The 16,497-nt window shown below is 40.7% G+C and overlaps 1 protein-coding gene and 1 long non-coding RNA gene across 3 annotated transcripts in view; both read left to right on the top strand.

Annotated features, from left to right (window-relative positions):
* Nfatc3 (nuclear factor of activated T cells 3) overlaps positions 1 to 16,497 on the top strand; it is a 63,960-nt gene that overhangs the window by 11,844 nt on the left and 35,619 nt on the right. For both annotated transcript variants that reach the window (XM_048355271.1, XM_048355272.1), the window contains exons 2-3: positions 11,128 to 12,262; positions 14,359 to 14,521. In XM_048355271.1, coding sequence (XP_048211228.1) covers positions 11,128 to 12,262; positions 14,359 to 14,521 — 1,298 coding nt within the window. The remainder of the gene's footprint in view (positions 1 to 11,127; positions 12,263 to 14,358; positions 14,522 to 16,497) is intronic.
* Positions 15,213 to 15,758, top strand: LOC125358266. Its single transcript, XR_007212289.1, has 2 exons — positions 15,213 to 15,425; positions 15,647 to 15,758. It is a non-coding gene; the product is annotated as an uncharacterized LOC125358266 (long non-coding RNA).

The following is a 16,497-nucleotide window of genomic DNA, read 5'->3' as shown; positions in this document are numbered from 1 at the left end:
TCCAAAAGAAGCTGGTAGTATATTTCCTTAAAGTTTTAGGTTCTTTGTTGCAAATCAATTTTCTTCTTGGCCTTCCTCACTGCTAGCTTACATTTAAGCATCTCTTAAGTTACCACGTATCTTACAGTCCAGCATTCATTCATTCATTTATTTATTTATTTGCCAGTCCTGGGGCTGGAACTTAGGGACTAGAAGTTGTCCCTGAGCTTCTTTGTGCTCAAGACTAGCACTCTACCACTTGAGCCACAGCCCCATGTTTGGCCTTTTCTGAGTAGTTTATTGGAGACAAGAGTCTCATAGACTTTCATGCCTGGGCTGACTTTGAACCGCAATCCTCAGATCTCAGCTTCCTGAGTAGTTTGGATTGTAGGCATGAGCCATCAGCAAGTACCTGGCTAAATTTTTTTTAATAAGTATAAACTGCCTTTTTTTTTTTAATTTATTATTTTTTTTGCCAGTCCTGGGGCTTGAACTCAGGGCCTGAACACTTTCCCTGCCTTCTTTTTGCTCAAGGCTAGCACTCTACCACTTGAGCCACAGCACCAGTTCCGGCTTTTTCTATTTATGTGGTGCTGAGGAATCGAACCCAGGGCTTCATGTATGTGAGGCGAGCACTTTACCACTAGGCCATATTCCCAGCCCCTAAAATTTTTTTTTTTTTTGCCAGTCCTGGGCCTTGGACTCAGGGCCTGAGCACTGTCCCTGGCTTCCTTTTGCTCAAGGCTAGCACTCTGCCACTTGAGCCACAGCGCCACTTCTGGCCGTTTTCTGTATATGTGGTGCTGGGGAATCAAACCCAGGGCCTCATGTATACGAGGCAAGCTCTCTTGCCACTAGGCCATATCCCCAGCCCCCCCCCTAAAATTTTATTACTATGATTTCATCTCCTTTTTGTTCCTGTGAGTTTACCATCTTACAACATTGACTACTATCATTTATTAGCATTTCAGTAAGATTGAATAAATATGTGTTTTCAATCCTTGTTTATCTGCACATTATTTCAAATTGTGTGTGCGTGCACGCATGTGTGCATACCTGCTTGTCCTGGTGCTTGGTCTCAGAGCCTGAGTGCTGTCCCTGAGCTTTTGTACTTAAGGCTAACACTTTACCACTTGATCCATAGCTCAGCTCTGCTTCTGGCTTTTTGGTGATTAATTGGAGATAAGTGCCTTGGGTGGGCTGGGAATGTGGCTTAGCAGTAGAGTGCTTGCCTAGCATGCAGGAAGCTCTGGGTTTGATTCCTCAGCACCACATAAAACAGAAAAGGCTGGAAGTGGCCTTGTGGCCCAAGAGGTAGAGTGCTAGCCTTGAGCAAAAAGAAGCCAGGGACAGTGCTCAGGTCCTGAGTCCAAGCTCTAGGATTGGCCAAAAAAAAAAAAAAGGCCTTAGGGACTTTCCTGCCTGCTGCCTGCTGGCTTCGAACCATGATCCTCAGATCTTAGCTTCCTGGGTAGCTAGGATTACAACTACCCAGCACCAGATCAATTTATTTATTTCTCTCTGTCTGTCTGTCTGCCTGTCTGCCTGTCTTTCGAGGGACTTTAACTCTGGGCCTGGGTGTGCTCTCTAAGCTTTTTCTTTTCTAGCACTCTTCCACTTTGAGCCACAGCACCACTTCCAGTTTTCTGGTGTTTATTTGGAGATAATAGTATCTCAGACTTTCCTCTGTAAGTTGACTTTGAACTGGGATCTTCAGTTCTCAGCCTCTTGAGTAGCTAGAATTATAGATATGAGCCACCAGTGCCTGGCTTAAATTGTATATTTTTAAATGGCTAAGTGTATTCTGTATGGATTCACTTTAAAAACAACTGGCTAGGTACTGATAGCTCACACCTGTAATCCTAGCTACTGAGGCTGAGATCTGAGGATTGTGGTTCAAAGCCAACCGTGGCAGGAAAGTCCATAAGACTATCTCCAATTAACCACCAGAAAACTGGAAGTGGGACTGTGGATCAAAATGGTAGAGTGCTAGCCTTGAGCAAAAAGCTCAGGGATGCCCAGGCCCTGAGTTCAAGCACCAAGACACACACACACACACACACACACACACACACACACACACAATTAAATGGTATTTAATTATACTTCATTGGTATTCACAATGCTGTATGATCACCAGCTCTGTTTAGATTTATCACCCCATAAAAATACCCATACTGGCTGGGAATATGGCCTAGTGGCAAGAGTGCTTGCCTCGGATACATGAAACCCTGGGTTTGATTCCTCAGCACCACATATATAGAAAAGGCCAAAAGTGGCGCTGTGGCTCAAGTGGCAGAGTGCTAGCCTTGAGCAAAAAAAAGGTTAGGGACAGTGCTCAGGCCCTGAGTTCAAGGCCCAGGACTGGAAAAAAACAAACAAAAAAACCCATACTATTCACACCCCATTTCTCTCTATATATCTCCTGATAAACGAATCTACTTTTTATCACTGAATTTTGCCTATGTAAAAAACATCAAATAATAGATGGCATTTGTATCTGACATCTTTCACTTAACATATAATTTCTCAAGGTTTGTTGAAGATGTAACATTTGTCTGCTTTTTTATGTCCTTTTATTTTTGCTTTTTTTCTTTTGTCCACACTGGTCTCTAAATTTGTGAGCTCAAGTGATCCTCCTTTCTGTCTCCTAGTAGTTGGAAATACACATATTGGGTTTTTTGTTTGTTTGTTTGTTTTGTTTTTTATGGTTTCACATGGCATATTGATAATAATTACAACAGTGGTATAACTCTTGTCTCCATAACGTGGAGTTCATTTCACTTGGCATCATCTTATACACATACTGTTATGACTAGCTTACTTTGTCCTCCCAAGTTTTTATTTTTTTTTATTTTTTATTTTTTTTGGCCAGTCCTGGGCCTTGGACTCAGGGCCTGAGCACTGTCCCTGGCTTCTTCCCGCTCAAGGCTAGCACTCTGCCACTTGAGCCACAGCGCCGCTTCTGGCCGTTTTCTGTATATGTGGTGCTGGGGAATCGAACCTAGGACCTCGTGTATCCGAGGCAGGCACTCTTGCCACTAGGCTATATCCCCAGCCCCTCCCAAGTTTTTAAAAAATTGGCATATATTATTAGTCCAGTGGGGTTTTATTGTAACATTTCTATACAAATATATAAAGTATCCCATCAAGCTCATCAGTCCTCTGTTTTTCATCTTCCCTCTTCTTAAAACAAGTTCAACAATTTTTGTTGCTCTATATTGATATATGCATATAAAGTACCTTGACCATATTCATCCTCATTTATCCTATCAACTCATTGGTCACTTTCTTTGGTACCTACCCCTCAACCGAATATGTGCTATTTTATATTCCACTGAGTATACCACGACTTGCTTATCTATTAGGAATATTTGGGTTGTTTCGACCTTTGGCAATTACGAATAATACTGTTATAAACGTTTGTGTACAATATTTTGTATGAACATGTTTTTATTGCTTTGGAGGCATATGTGTGTGCATTATACTTACATACATACATGCATATGCCATTATGTGTGTATGCTTGAACTCAGGGCTTCTCTTGATCAGCTTTTTCCACTCAGAACTGGTACTTTGCAATTTGAGTTACACCTTCAGCTCCAGCTTTTGACAGTTGAGGGTAAGAACCTCTTCGATTTGTTTACTCATGCCAGCTCCTAATTAAGATCTCATTTCTAAGTCTCCTGAGTAGCTAGAATTATATGTGTGAGGCACCACCACCCAACTTAAAAGGGTAGCCCACACTGATCTCAAACTCATGGTCCTCCTGCCTCATCCTCTTTGCCTGGGTGATTTGCAATGAATGCCACCGTGACCTGTTGTAATTCTCCATTTCTTACAGTGTTTTCCCCTATGTTATATTGTCACCAGTAGCATATGAAGGTTCTTATTCTTCCATGACCTTGCCAGTGCTTGATATATAATTTGTTTTTATTTTTTGCCAGTCACGGGGCTTGAACTCAGGGCCTAGGCAAGAAGCTCAAGGCTACTACTCTACCACTTCAGCCACAACGCCACTTCTGGCTTTTCCTATTTATATGGTACTGAGGAATCAACCTAGGGCTTCATGCAAGCTAGGCAATCAATCTACTGCTAAGCCACATTCCGAGCCCAATTTTTTTTTAATTAAAGCTATCCTGAAAACAAAAAAGCCATCGTGGTGAGTGTGAAATTGTATCATTGTGATTTTGATTTGTGCTTTCTTAATGGACATTGATTTTGACTGTCTTTGCATGTTCTTGCTGATCATTTGTATATCTTCTCTGAAGAAATGTCTGTTATATGCTTTAACCATTTTCTCTTGAATTTTTTTTATTGCAGTGGGAGAGTTCTTTATTTTGAGTACTAAGTTTTGTTTTTTTTTAATCAGATATATGTTTTATAGGGCTTCTTTCCTGTCCTGTAGGTGATCTTTTCACTTTCTTTTGTTTATTTGTTTTGGTTTTTTTTGTTGCCAGTCCTGGGCCTTGGACTCAGTGCCTGAGCACTGTCCCTGGCTTCTTTTTGCTCAAGGCTAGCACTCTGCCACTTGAGCCACAGCGCCACTTCTGGCCGTTTTCTGTATATGTGGTGCTAGGGAATCGAACCCAGGGCTTTATGTATACAAGTCAAGCACTCTTGCCACTAGGCCATATTCCCAGCCCTCTTTTCACTTTCTTGATAGCCTTTGGATGCATAAAAATTTTCAATTTGTGTGAATGTGTGCGTGTGTGGACTGGTACTAGGTCTTGAACCTCAGGTCTGGGCACTGCCCCTTAGCTTTTTTTTTTTTTTTTTTCTTCAAGGCTAGAACCCTAGGGCCATATCTCCACTTCTGGCTTAAAAAAAAATTGTTACTATAAGGGTGTGATGTACAGTTACATAAGTCAAGTAAAGAGTACATTTCTTTTTAGACAGTGTTACCCCTCCCCCCACTCTGTTCCAGTTTTTCCATCCCGTCCCCGCCCACAAGTCTTTTTTTTTTTTTTTTTTTTTTGGTCTGTTGGCGGGGCTTGAACTCTACCTGGGCACTTTCCCTGAGCTCCTCAGCTCAAGGCTAGTGCTCTACCACTTGAGCCACAGTGCCACTTCTGGTTCTCTAGTAGTTAATTGGAAATAGAGTCTCATGGACTTTCCTGCCTGGGCTGGCTTTGAACCTGGCTTTGAACTGTGATCCTCAGATCTCAGCCTCCTGAGTAGCTAGGATTACAAGTGTGAGCCCCCAGCCCCCAGCCTCACAGTCTTACAGTTCATTTTCAACATAGTGTCTAGTAAGTACCAGTGCTGCATTTAGTTCCACTTCTAGGGTTTTTTTTTGGGGGGGGGGCATACTTAATTGGAGATAAGAGTCTAGTGGACTTTATTGCCTGGGCTCACTTAGATCCATGACCCTCATATATCATCCTCTTGAGTAGCTAGATTACAGGCATGAGCCATTGGCACTTGTGCAGTTTTTTTTTTTTCTTTTGCCAGTCCTGGGACTTGAATTCAAGGCCTAAGCGCTGTTCCTGAACTCAAAGCTAGTGCTCTGCTTGAGCCACAGCTTACTTCTGGCTTTTTCTGTGATTAATTGGAGATAAGAGTTTCAGGACTTTTCTGCCCTGCTGGCGTGGATCTGCAGTCCTCAGATCTCAGCCTCCTGAGCAGCTAGGTTTACAGGTATGAGCCACCAGTACCTGGCTTGGTTTGCTAACTTTTTATTGAGGATTTGTGTCTGTATTCGTATAGGATTTTGGTATATAGTTTTGTTTTGCTATCTTTGGCTTATTTTGGTATCTGGGAAATCAACTGGCCTCTTAGTACATAACAGAAAGTGTTTTGTTTTGTTTTGTCTGTCATGGGGCTTGACCTCTGGGGCCTGAGCTCTGTCCCTGAGCTCTTTTGCTCAAGGCTAGTGTTCTACCACTTTGAGCCTTAGCCCCACTTCGGGTTTTCTGATGGTTAATTGGAGATAAAAGTCTCATGGACTTTCCTGCATGGGCGGTCTTTGAACCATGATATTCAGATCTTACCTTCCTGAGTAGCTAGGATTACAGGCATGAGCCACCAATGCCTGGCTTAGAAAGTATTGTTTCCAGGCTGCGAATGTGGTTTAGCAGCAGAGTGCTTGTCCTGTACACATGCGCCACCTGGGCCAAGCATACAATGTATCCTTTTAGTATAGCCATAATGTCATTGTATAATGCTTTGTCATCTAATTTGATAGCCAAATAACCCACTGAGTGTAACGCTCAGAGTCCGCTCTTTTTGTATTGGTTATGATGGCTATGTACTGGTAATTAAATAATAACAACAAAACAATAATAAAGTACAACGGGTGGTGGTGGCTCAGGCCTGTAATCTTAGCTACTCAGAAGGCTGAGATCTGAGGATTGTGGTTCAAAGACAGCCTGGGCAGGAGGCTCTGTGAGACTCTTATCTCCAATTAACTTCCAGGAAAGCTGAAAGTAAAGCTATGGCTCAAAGAGGTAGAGCTCTAGCCTTGAGCAAAAGAGCTCAGGGACAGCACCCAAAAGACTCCAAGTTCAAGCCCCATGATTGACCAAAAAAAACCCCCAAAACTAGAATTTGAGTCACGTCGCTATACATTTTAAAGTTTTCAGCCACATAAGTCCATTCTTAAGCTAAGCATTCGTGGCTAACACCTGTAATCCTAGCTACTCAAGAGGCTGAGTTCTAAGGATTGATGTTTGAAACCAACCCCAGACAGGAAAGTCTGAGACTCATCTCTAAGTACCAAAAAGCCAGAAGTAGAGTTCTAGTTCAGGTCATAGAGTGATTAACTATGAAGGGGGAGGGGGAAACAACCAGGGACAATGCCCAAGCCCTGAATTCAAGCCCCAGGATGAGCACAAACAAAACATTCTTAGGACTGGAGGTACATATAGCTCAGTGATTAGAGCACCAGCATAGATGCATAAGGCTCTTATTTCAAACCTTAATATACAAAATAATAATAATAATTCCATAGCTTTTACAGTGTAGAATAACAATAGGTCTGACTGGCTCACAGACTATTTTGTCATTTTTTAGCTTATAAAAAGTAGACATAGGCAACCTGTGTTCTCCAGCTTTCTGTATGCTTCACTGGGGCCCCCTCTGGTGGTTGGCAGAATATAGAACAAACAAGTCTTGATAGGTCAGATTTCTTAAGCACCATGAATGTGAAAATTCTAGAGTTGGAAATATGAACCTCTGTGTGTTTATCATGGTGAGTCTGTAGTAGCTGTACCTATCCTTTTCAGAGCTTGGATGTTGGTGATGAAAATGGGAAAATGAAGCAGAACTTTCTCCAAATTTTTGTTGATGACTTTGAATTACTTTAAGATATTCCTATATAAAATACATTTACTTTATAGTTCATAAAGTGTGAATTTCAGCACTAGTCAACCACTGAAATGGCATTCATATAACCTTTACACTAGATTAAAAGTATAAAGTATTTCGTGAGTGGTTTTCTATCCTTTTTCCACTCTGAGTTGAGATTTAATAATTTTTAATATCAAGTATTTTTTTTTGTGCCAGTGCTGGGACCTGAACTTGGGGCTCCACAGCCCTACTTGGCTTTTTTGCTTATTCTGGCATTTACCACTTAAGCCACACCTTCACTTCTAGCTTTTTGCTGATTAGTAGGAGATAAGAATCTCATTAACTTTTCTGCTTGAACTGGCTTTGAACGTGAACCTCAGATCTCAACCTGCTAAACAACTAAGGTTATTGGCATGGGCCTGGCTATAAAATGTACTTTCATTTCCTAGCAGTGTGGGGTTGGAGCTCAGTGTCTATTGTCACTTGGCTTGTTGGCATGGCTGGAGGTCTACTTACTTGAGCTGTGTCTCCAGCCTGACCTTTTCTGATTGTTTTGGACTTTTCTGCCTGAGCTAGCTTTGAATCACTGTCTTTGAGATCTCGGCCTTTGAGTAGCTAGGATTATAGGCATAAATCACCAACACCAGTTCATTTTAAACTTTAACTGAGTAGTTTAGTGCCATTATGCTTATTTGTTTTTGTTTAACTACAAGGATGACTTTATTGAATGCTATTTCAGTAGGGTACCATTATGCCTTCTGAAATTCCATTCATTTTTTTGGTCAGTTGTGGGGCTTGAACTCAGTGTCTGGACACTGTCTCTGAGCTTTTTGTGCTCAAGGCTAATACTGTACCACTTTGAGCCACAGCACTACTTCCAATTTTCTGGTGGTTAATTGAAGATACGAGTCTCATAGACTTTCCTACTAGGGTGGCTTTGAACTGCTATCCTCAGATCCCAGTCTCCTGAGTAGCTAGGATTATAGGCATGAGGCAACAGCACTCAGCTTGAAATACCATTTTTACAATAGTTCAGGAAACTATGGTGTGTTATACTTGACTTACAGTTTTGTTTTTTCCTCCAGAACCCCATGCATGGTTTCCTTGCTCATGACTGACATTAACCACTCGAGCCATACCTCTAGCCCCTTGACTGTTTTCTCAAATCCAGTGATTTCTATCTGTTCATCCATTTGCCAAAATCTGACTTCTTACCCTTCTACTTGTGGAGCTGTCAAACCAAAAGAAGTAAATAAAATAAGTTTCTTGAGCTGTTGGTGGTGGTAGGAGGAGATCCTGGAACAAGATTTTGCAACTTTCAACTACAGGAATAGATAGCAGCTGGAACAGTGTATACTTTGCTAAAGCTAAAAACATTATTGTAATGAAAAATTGGGAAGGAAAGTATAAGTTGTTTACATTGAGCCACAAAGCCATTTCTGGTTTTCTGGTGGTTAATTGGAGATAAAAGTCTCACAGAGTTTCCTGCCTGGGCTGGCTTTGAACTGCCTCCTGAGTAGCTAGGATTACAGGTGTGAGCCACCTGCACCCTGATATACTGTTGTTTTTTGTTGTTGTTGTTGTTTGTTTGTTTGTTTTGCCAGTCCTGGCTTGGACTCAGGGCCTGAGCACTGTTCCTGGCTTCTTTTTGCTCAAGGCTAGCACTCTACCACTTGAGCTGCAGCATAACTTCTGGCTTTTTCTGTTTATGTGGTATTGAGGAATTGAACCCAGGGCTTCCTGCATGCTAGGCAAGCACTGTACCACTAAGCCACATTTCCAGCCTGGTGCTGGCTTTTCTTGTTAGGCACTTGCTCTAATCCTAAACCATACTTGCAGCTTTATTTATTTATTTATTTATTTATTTATTTATTTGCCAGTCCTGGGCCTTGGACTCAGGGCCTGAGCACTGTCCCTGGCTTCTTTTTGCTCAAGGCTAGCACTCTGCCACTTGAGCCACAGTGCCACTTCTGGCCGTTTTCTATATATGTGGTGCTAGGGAATCGAACCCAGGGCTTCATGTATACAAGGCGAGCACTCTACCACTAGGCCATATTCCCAGCCCAGCTTTTTTTTTTTTGTACTTTTTTGCTCTAGTCCATGTTTAGACTGTAATCCTAATTTGTTTTCTACTATAGCTAGGATGATAGGCACATATCATTATTCCCAGCTCCTTCCATTTAGATGGAGTCTCATAATCTTCTTTTGTCCCAACTGGTATGGAACCACAGTCCTCTTAAGCTCAGTCTTCTTTATAGATGAGGCGAAGTGTGTGAGACACCGCTTTCATATGTTGGTTGAGAAGTGGTCTTTCATACATTTTTCTTGAGTTGGCCTTCAACTACCACTCTCCTGATCAGCACAGGATTACAGGTGTGAGCCATTGTGTCTGGCTCAAAAATTCCTTTTTTTTTTAGACAGGGTCTTACTATGTGGCTCAGGTTGGCCTGAACTCAAGATATTCTTGCTTCTATTTCCCAAGTACTGGGATTACAAAGTAACTGTTTTCAGAATATTACCATCAATACACATAGAGTTCCAATGTCTCCATTTCTCTAAGACTTCGACATTTGTTATTTTTGGTTTTGTCTATTGTATAACTTTTTTGGAAAAAAAATCTCTAATCAGGAAAGTGCTAGACTAGAACATGGCTCAATTAGTAGAGTGTCAGCTATGAGCAAGAAAACTAAGCTCTAGGAACAGGCTTTTTTTTTTTTTTTCGCCCTGATGAATTGCTTCCTACTGGCGTAAAGAGTCTAGTGGTATCCTATGGCTTTTACAACCTGGTACACTATGAGCAAACATGAATTCTTGATGATATGACTGTAGAGGAAGAAATGTCAATTTGAATTGTAAACATGTCTGGCCAGGTGCCAGTGACTTATTCCTGTAATCTTAGCTACTCAGGAAGCTGAGGTCTGAAGATGAGGGTTCAAAGTTAGCCCAAACAGGAAAGGTGGTGAGGCTCCTATCTCCAATTAACCACTAGAAAAAATGAAAGTGGCACTGTGGTTCAAAGTGTAGAGCACTAGCCTTGAGCAAAAAGGCCCAGGCCTTGAGTTCAAGCCCTGCAACCAACAATAAATAACTCTCTTTAAAAAATATCCTGAAGGAAAAGAGTAATTTTGAATATTACTACAAGAAAATTGCAGCCTACAGAGACTAAATGATGTGACTAAAAGCTTAAATTAATGGCAGTGATAGATTAGATTCTAGATTGCCTGAGTTGGACCCTTTTTGTTCATAAACCTTGGTGTGTGTGAGTGTGTATAAGTTATATGTTTAGTTTATATGTATATATGTATTTGCATATATTTATATGTTATATATACATACATTCATACATCACACATAGACACGTATATAATTTTTTAATAGCATTTCAGGTTAGAGGTACAGTTCAGTGATAGAGCACATACTTGGCATACAAAACCTCTGGGTTCATTTTCCGGTGCCAAAACAAACAACAGAACAATACACCTTTCAAAGACTTTGCTTATCTTTTACTCCATTTTAACCTATGAATTCTAAATAATGCTCAGTTTATATGATTATAGTGTCCTATAGTTCTGTGAGTTTTAATTTTAAACATATATGACTATTTCTTTTATATAAGCACTCATTATTTTCAGACTTTTATGCTAAGCATCTTTTAAGATATAGGAATAAAAAAGAAAAATCAAATGTATAGAGTAATAGGTCTGTAGAAGTAAATACATTCATTCAAACAACCCTATAGTGGAGTTAACGATATACATTTCATATACTACTATTTCCTCTCAGGATTATTTCCTTAGTAATTTATATATCTGAAATTTGTAATTTCTTGTTATGTTGACTTTTTTGCCATCCCCACAGATCTTGAGCCTGATGATTGTGCATCCGTTTACATCTTTAATGTAGATCCACCTCCATCTACTTTAAACTCATCACTTTGCTTACCACATCATGGATTACCGTCTCACTCTTCTGTTTTGTCACCGTCGTTTCAGCTTCAAGGTCACAAAAATTATGAAGGAACTGGTGATATTGCTGAATCTAAATACAGCTCATTAGGCGGTCCCAAACCCTTTGAGTGCCCAAGTATTCAAATTACTTCCATCTCTCCTAACTGTCATCAAGAAACAGATGCACATGAAGATGACTTACATATAAATGACCCAGAAAGGGAATATTTGGAAAGACCTTCTAGAGATCATCTCTATCTTCCTCTTGAGCCATCTTACCGGGAATCTTCCCTTAGTCCTAGTCCTGCTAGCAGCATTTCTTCTAGGAGCTGGTTCTCAGATGCATCTTCTTGTGAGTCTCTTTCACACATTTATGATGATGTGGACTCGGAGTTGAATGAAGCTGCTTCCCGGTTTACTCTTGGATCTCCTCTGACTTCTCCAGGTGGCTCTCCAGGAGGCTGCCCTGGAGAAGAATCATGGCATCAGCAGTATGGACTTGGACACTCCTTGTCACCCAGACAATCTCCTTGCCATTCTCCCAGATCCAGTATCACTGATGAAAATTGGCTGAGCCCCAGGCCAGCCTCAGGACCATCATCCAGGCCCACTTCTCCCTGTGGGAAACGGCGGCACTCCAGTGCGGAAGTTTGTTATGCTGGTTCCCTTTCACCCCATCACTCACCTGTTCCTTCTCCTGGTCACTCCCCTAGGGGAAGTATAACAGAAGATACCTGGCTCAGTGCTTCTGTACACAGTGGGTCAGGCCTTGGCCCTGCACTTTTTCCATTTCAGTACTGTGTAGAGACTGATATCCCTTTGAAAACAAGGAAAACTTCTGAAGATCAAGCTGCTGTCCTACCAGGAAAATTAGAGCTCTGTTCAGATGATCAAGGAAGTTTATCACCATCCCGGGAGACTTCAATAGAGGATAGCCTCGGATCTCCGTATCCTTTAAAGAAAGATTCATCTGGTGACCAGTTTCTTTCAGTTCCTTCACCTTTTACTTGGAGCAAACCAAAGCCTGGCCACACCCCTATATTTCGGTGAGTTGATGGAAGTGGCTGCTGATATTTTTCATGCTCACAGGTCATTGGTAGCATAAACTATATTAGTAATGGTTATAACTTCTCCTTCCCTTCCTCTCTCCTTTTCTCCCTTTCCTTCCTTCTTAAAATTATACCAGATAAGGGGCTGGGAATATGGCCTAGGGGCAAGAATGCTTGCCTGGTATACATGAAGCCCTGGGTTTGATTCCTCAGCATCACATATACAGAAAACGGCCAGAAGTAGGGCTGTGGCTCAAGTGGCAGAGTGCTAGCCTTGAGCAAAAAGAAGCCAGGGACAGTGCTCAGGCCCTGAGTCCAAGGCCCAGGACTGGCAAAAAAACAAAACAACAACAACAAAAAACTAATTAGAAATAAGCTTATTATTTTTATGTTGTTAAGAGCTCAGGATTTGTCCTGTCATATTTGAAGCAAGTGTTTTTCCAATTTATTAGTTTTTATTCATATTTTTTTCTTTGTTGGTACTGGGGATTGAATTTAAAGCCATGTACTTGCTAAGCAGGTATCCTACCACATCCCCAGTGCTATATTTTGCTGTAATTATCTTTTGAATAAGATACAGTGTTTTTGGCCTAAGAAAAGCAAACAAAAAGATTTATATTAATATGTATCTTCCTAGTAGAAAGACTTAAGTTAGACTGAGGACGATGTATATACCCCAGTACTAGGACTTGAATTTAGGGTATTGTGGTCTTGCCTGGCCTTTTTTTTTTTTTTTACAAGTCTGGGGCTTGAACTCAAGGCCTAGGCACTGTCCTTTTATGCGCAAAGCAAGTCCTCTACCACTTGAGCCACAGTTCCGGCTTTTTGTTGGTTAATTGGAGATGAGTCTCTCAAGTATGTCTGCCTGGGTTCATCTTACCAGCAGAGAACTAAACTAAGAGGCCCTAGTTGACTTAGGAAGGTCTTAGCTGTAAATGCTTGACTGTATTAAAGACACGAGAAAGATTTGCTGTTATGGTATTTGTGCAGTGGGATTTGCCCAGAAGGGGATAAATTAGGAGTCTCAGACTTTGCTGCCAAGGTCAGTTTCAATCCTTAGTTCTTAGTTTCCTGAGTAGCTAGGAATATAGGCATGAGCCACCTGTACCCAACTCACTTAGTTTTTTGTTTTTGTTTTTCTTTTTGTCAGTCATGGGGCTTTGAACTCAGAGCCTGGGCGCTGTCCCTGAGCTACCACTTTGGGCCACAGCGCCACTTCCTGCTTTTCTGGTGATTAATTGGAGATAAGAATCTCAGACTTTCCAGGCAGCCTCCTGAGTAGCTAAGATTACAGGCATGAGCCACTGGTACCCACTTTACTTGGCTTTTGGGGTCATAGCTAGGGTTCTACCACTTAAGTCACACTTTTACTTTTGGCTTTTTGCTGGATATTTAAAGATGGATTTGTCTGCCCCTGGCTAGCTGCAAACCTTGATCTTCTTAATCTCAGCATCCTGAGTAGCTAGAATTAGAGACCTGATTGACCAGTATCAGCAGTCTTTTTTTTTTTTTTTTTTTCTGGTGCTAGTACTGGGTCTCAAACTCTGGGCCTCATGATCTTACTTGGCTTTTTTTTTGCTCAAAGCCGGGCTCTTCCAGTTGAGTTATACCTTCATTTTTGGCTTTTGTGGTTAGTTGTAGATAAGATTCTCATATACTTTCCTGCCCAGGCTGGTTTAGTATCATGATCCTCAGATCTTAACCTCCTGGATTAGGATTTATAGGTATGAGCCACTGGTGCCTAGCTCTCATTATCTAATTTCTATGTTCTTTTGATGGCCTTTGTTAATTACATATATATATATATATATATATATATATAGTTTAGAGACAGTTTCAGTTTCACAAATTATTAGAACTTAGTCTTAAAAATTCAGGAAACCAAAAAGTAGAAAATAGATTTTAGTCTTCAGTTTAAATAATTTTTTGTTAAGTACCTACAATTCCCAGTGTTACAACTTACTAAAGAAAGTTTTATTTTGTAATTTTTGTTTTGAGGATCACAGGAAGAAATGTTGGTATTATTGGCAAAGAAATGAGTTGAATCAGAGATAATAGCATAGTGAAATGCTTTTTTTGTGTTTTGTTTACAGCACGTCTTCATTACCTCCACTAGACTGGCCTTTACCAGCTCACTATGGACAATGTGAACTGAAAATAGAAGTGCAACCTAAAACTCATCATCGAGCCCATTATGAAACTGAAGGTAGCCGAGGGGCAGTCAAAGCATCTACTGGTGGACATCCTGTTGTAAAGGTATGAACTTTTGGGGCCTGTTTTGCAGATACCATATATTTGTTAGTGGTTATGCAAATTTATTCATTTAGGTACCTTACACACCTAAGAGAGAGGACTCAAATCTGGATTGCATCTTATCTCTGTTAAGAGATAAAGGTCTTTTTGTTGTTGTTGTTATAATACAACTTTATTTGAACAAATAAGCAATAGAAGAGATAAACGTCTTATCAACTTTTCTCTTTTTTTCTTTTTCCAGTCCTGAGGCTTGAACTCAGGGCCTGAGCACTGTCCCTACTGTCCCTAGATTCTTTTTGCTCAAGGCTAGCACTCTACTTTTTTTTTTTTTTTTTTTTTTTTGCACTCTACTTCTTGAGCCACAGCACTACTTCCAGCCTTTTCTGTTTATGTGGTGCTAAGGAATCAAACCTAGAGCTTCTTGCATGCTAGGCAAGGTACTCTACTGCTAAGTCACATTCCCAGCCTGTTTCAGTTTTGAACTGACTCCTTGATCTGAAAAATAAAATAACTGTCTTCTTTCCCTTTCTCTACCTTGACCTAAATTATTGCTTATTAATTTTTTTCCTTCTCTACAACCGCCTTCCTACTCTTACTTTATCATAATTGTGTATATAATTAGATTCAGTGCTATTTATCATTTTTTATTTCACCAATTTACTGTTTTTTGCTTTTATTCAAGGAGGTGGTTAGATCCTGTAGACAATTTTTCTTATTGACTTTGAATATTTCAGTGGAGAAACTAATTATACTGGATTGATTTTTCTTCAGTCATTATAATTTATGGACAATTCTCTCTCTCTGTCGTTCTCACTCTTGTGTTTGTTAGTACAACATAACATTCTAGTAGATAGTCATCTGTAGTGACCCTTTCTGTGTCTGCCAGAGCCCTGGAGCAGGATGTAGGGTCTTTTGTCCTTCTATGTTTTTGTTCTTTTTGCCAGTCCTGGGGCTTGGATTCAGGGCCTGAGCACTGTCCCTGGCTTCTTTTTACTCTACCATTTGAGCCACAGCACCACCTCTGGCCTTTTCTATATATGTATATATGTGGTGCTGAGGAATTGAATCCAGGGCTTTTTATGTGTGTGAGGCAAGCACTCTTGCCACTAGGCCATGTTCCCAGCCCAGGTCTTTTGTTCTTTAAAAAAAAAATTTTTTTTAATGCCAAATACCAGGCTGATAGAATGCTTGCTTAGCACTCATGAGGCCCTATGTTCTATTTTCAGCACTGTCCTCCCACTGAGAAAAAAAAGAAGCTTACATACTAAGAACTAGGAAGTGAAGGTGTGGCTCAACTGCTAGAGCAACAGGGCAAATTTGATGGGGCATTCCTGTAATACTAGCACTTGGGAGGCTGAGACTGTAAAATCAAGAGTTCAAGGCTAGCCTGGCTACATAGCAAGATCCTCCTCTCTAAAGACAAAAAATTGTGAAAGACATTTACTGATAAGTGGCAAATAAGCACGTGAAAAAATGTTCTACATCATTAGGTATTAAGAAAATGCAAATTAAATCCACAATGAACTTCACTACATACCTATTAGAATAGCTAGAATAAAAAATGATGAAGCTGGGCATCGGTGGCTGATGCCTATAATCATAGCTACTCATGAGACTGAGATCTGAGGATTGTGGTTCGAAGCCAGCCTAGGCAGGAAAGACTGTGAAACTTTTTTTTTCTGTTGGTTCTGTGACTTGAACTCAAGGCTGAGGCCTTCTACTCAAGGCTAGGGCTCTACTACTCTGAACCACAGCCCCACTTCAGTTTTTGAGTGGTTAACTGAAGATGAGAGTCTCACAGGGATTTTTCTGCCCAGGCTGGCTTTAGCCTCAGATCTCAGATCTCAGTCTCCTGAGTAGCTTAGGGTTACAACAAGCATGAGCCACTGGCACTTAGCACCTACCTATAAGACTTGTATCTCCAATTAACCACTAGAAAACCAGAAATGGCACTATGGCTCAAAGTGGTAGAGCACTAT

This window comes from Perognathus longimembris, chromosome 10 (genome assembly GCF_023159225.1).
Source record: "Perognathus longimembris pacificus isolate PPM17 chromosome 10, ASM2315922v1, whole genome shotgun sequence".
NCBI lineage: Eukaryota > Metazoa > Chordata > Mammalia > Rodentia > Heteromyidae > Perognathus > Perognathus longimembris.
This window is presented reverse-complemented; position numbering and strand designations above follow the sequence as displayed.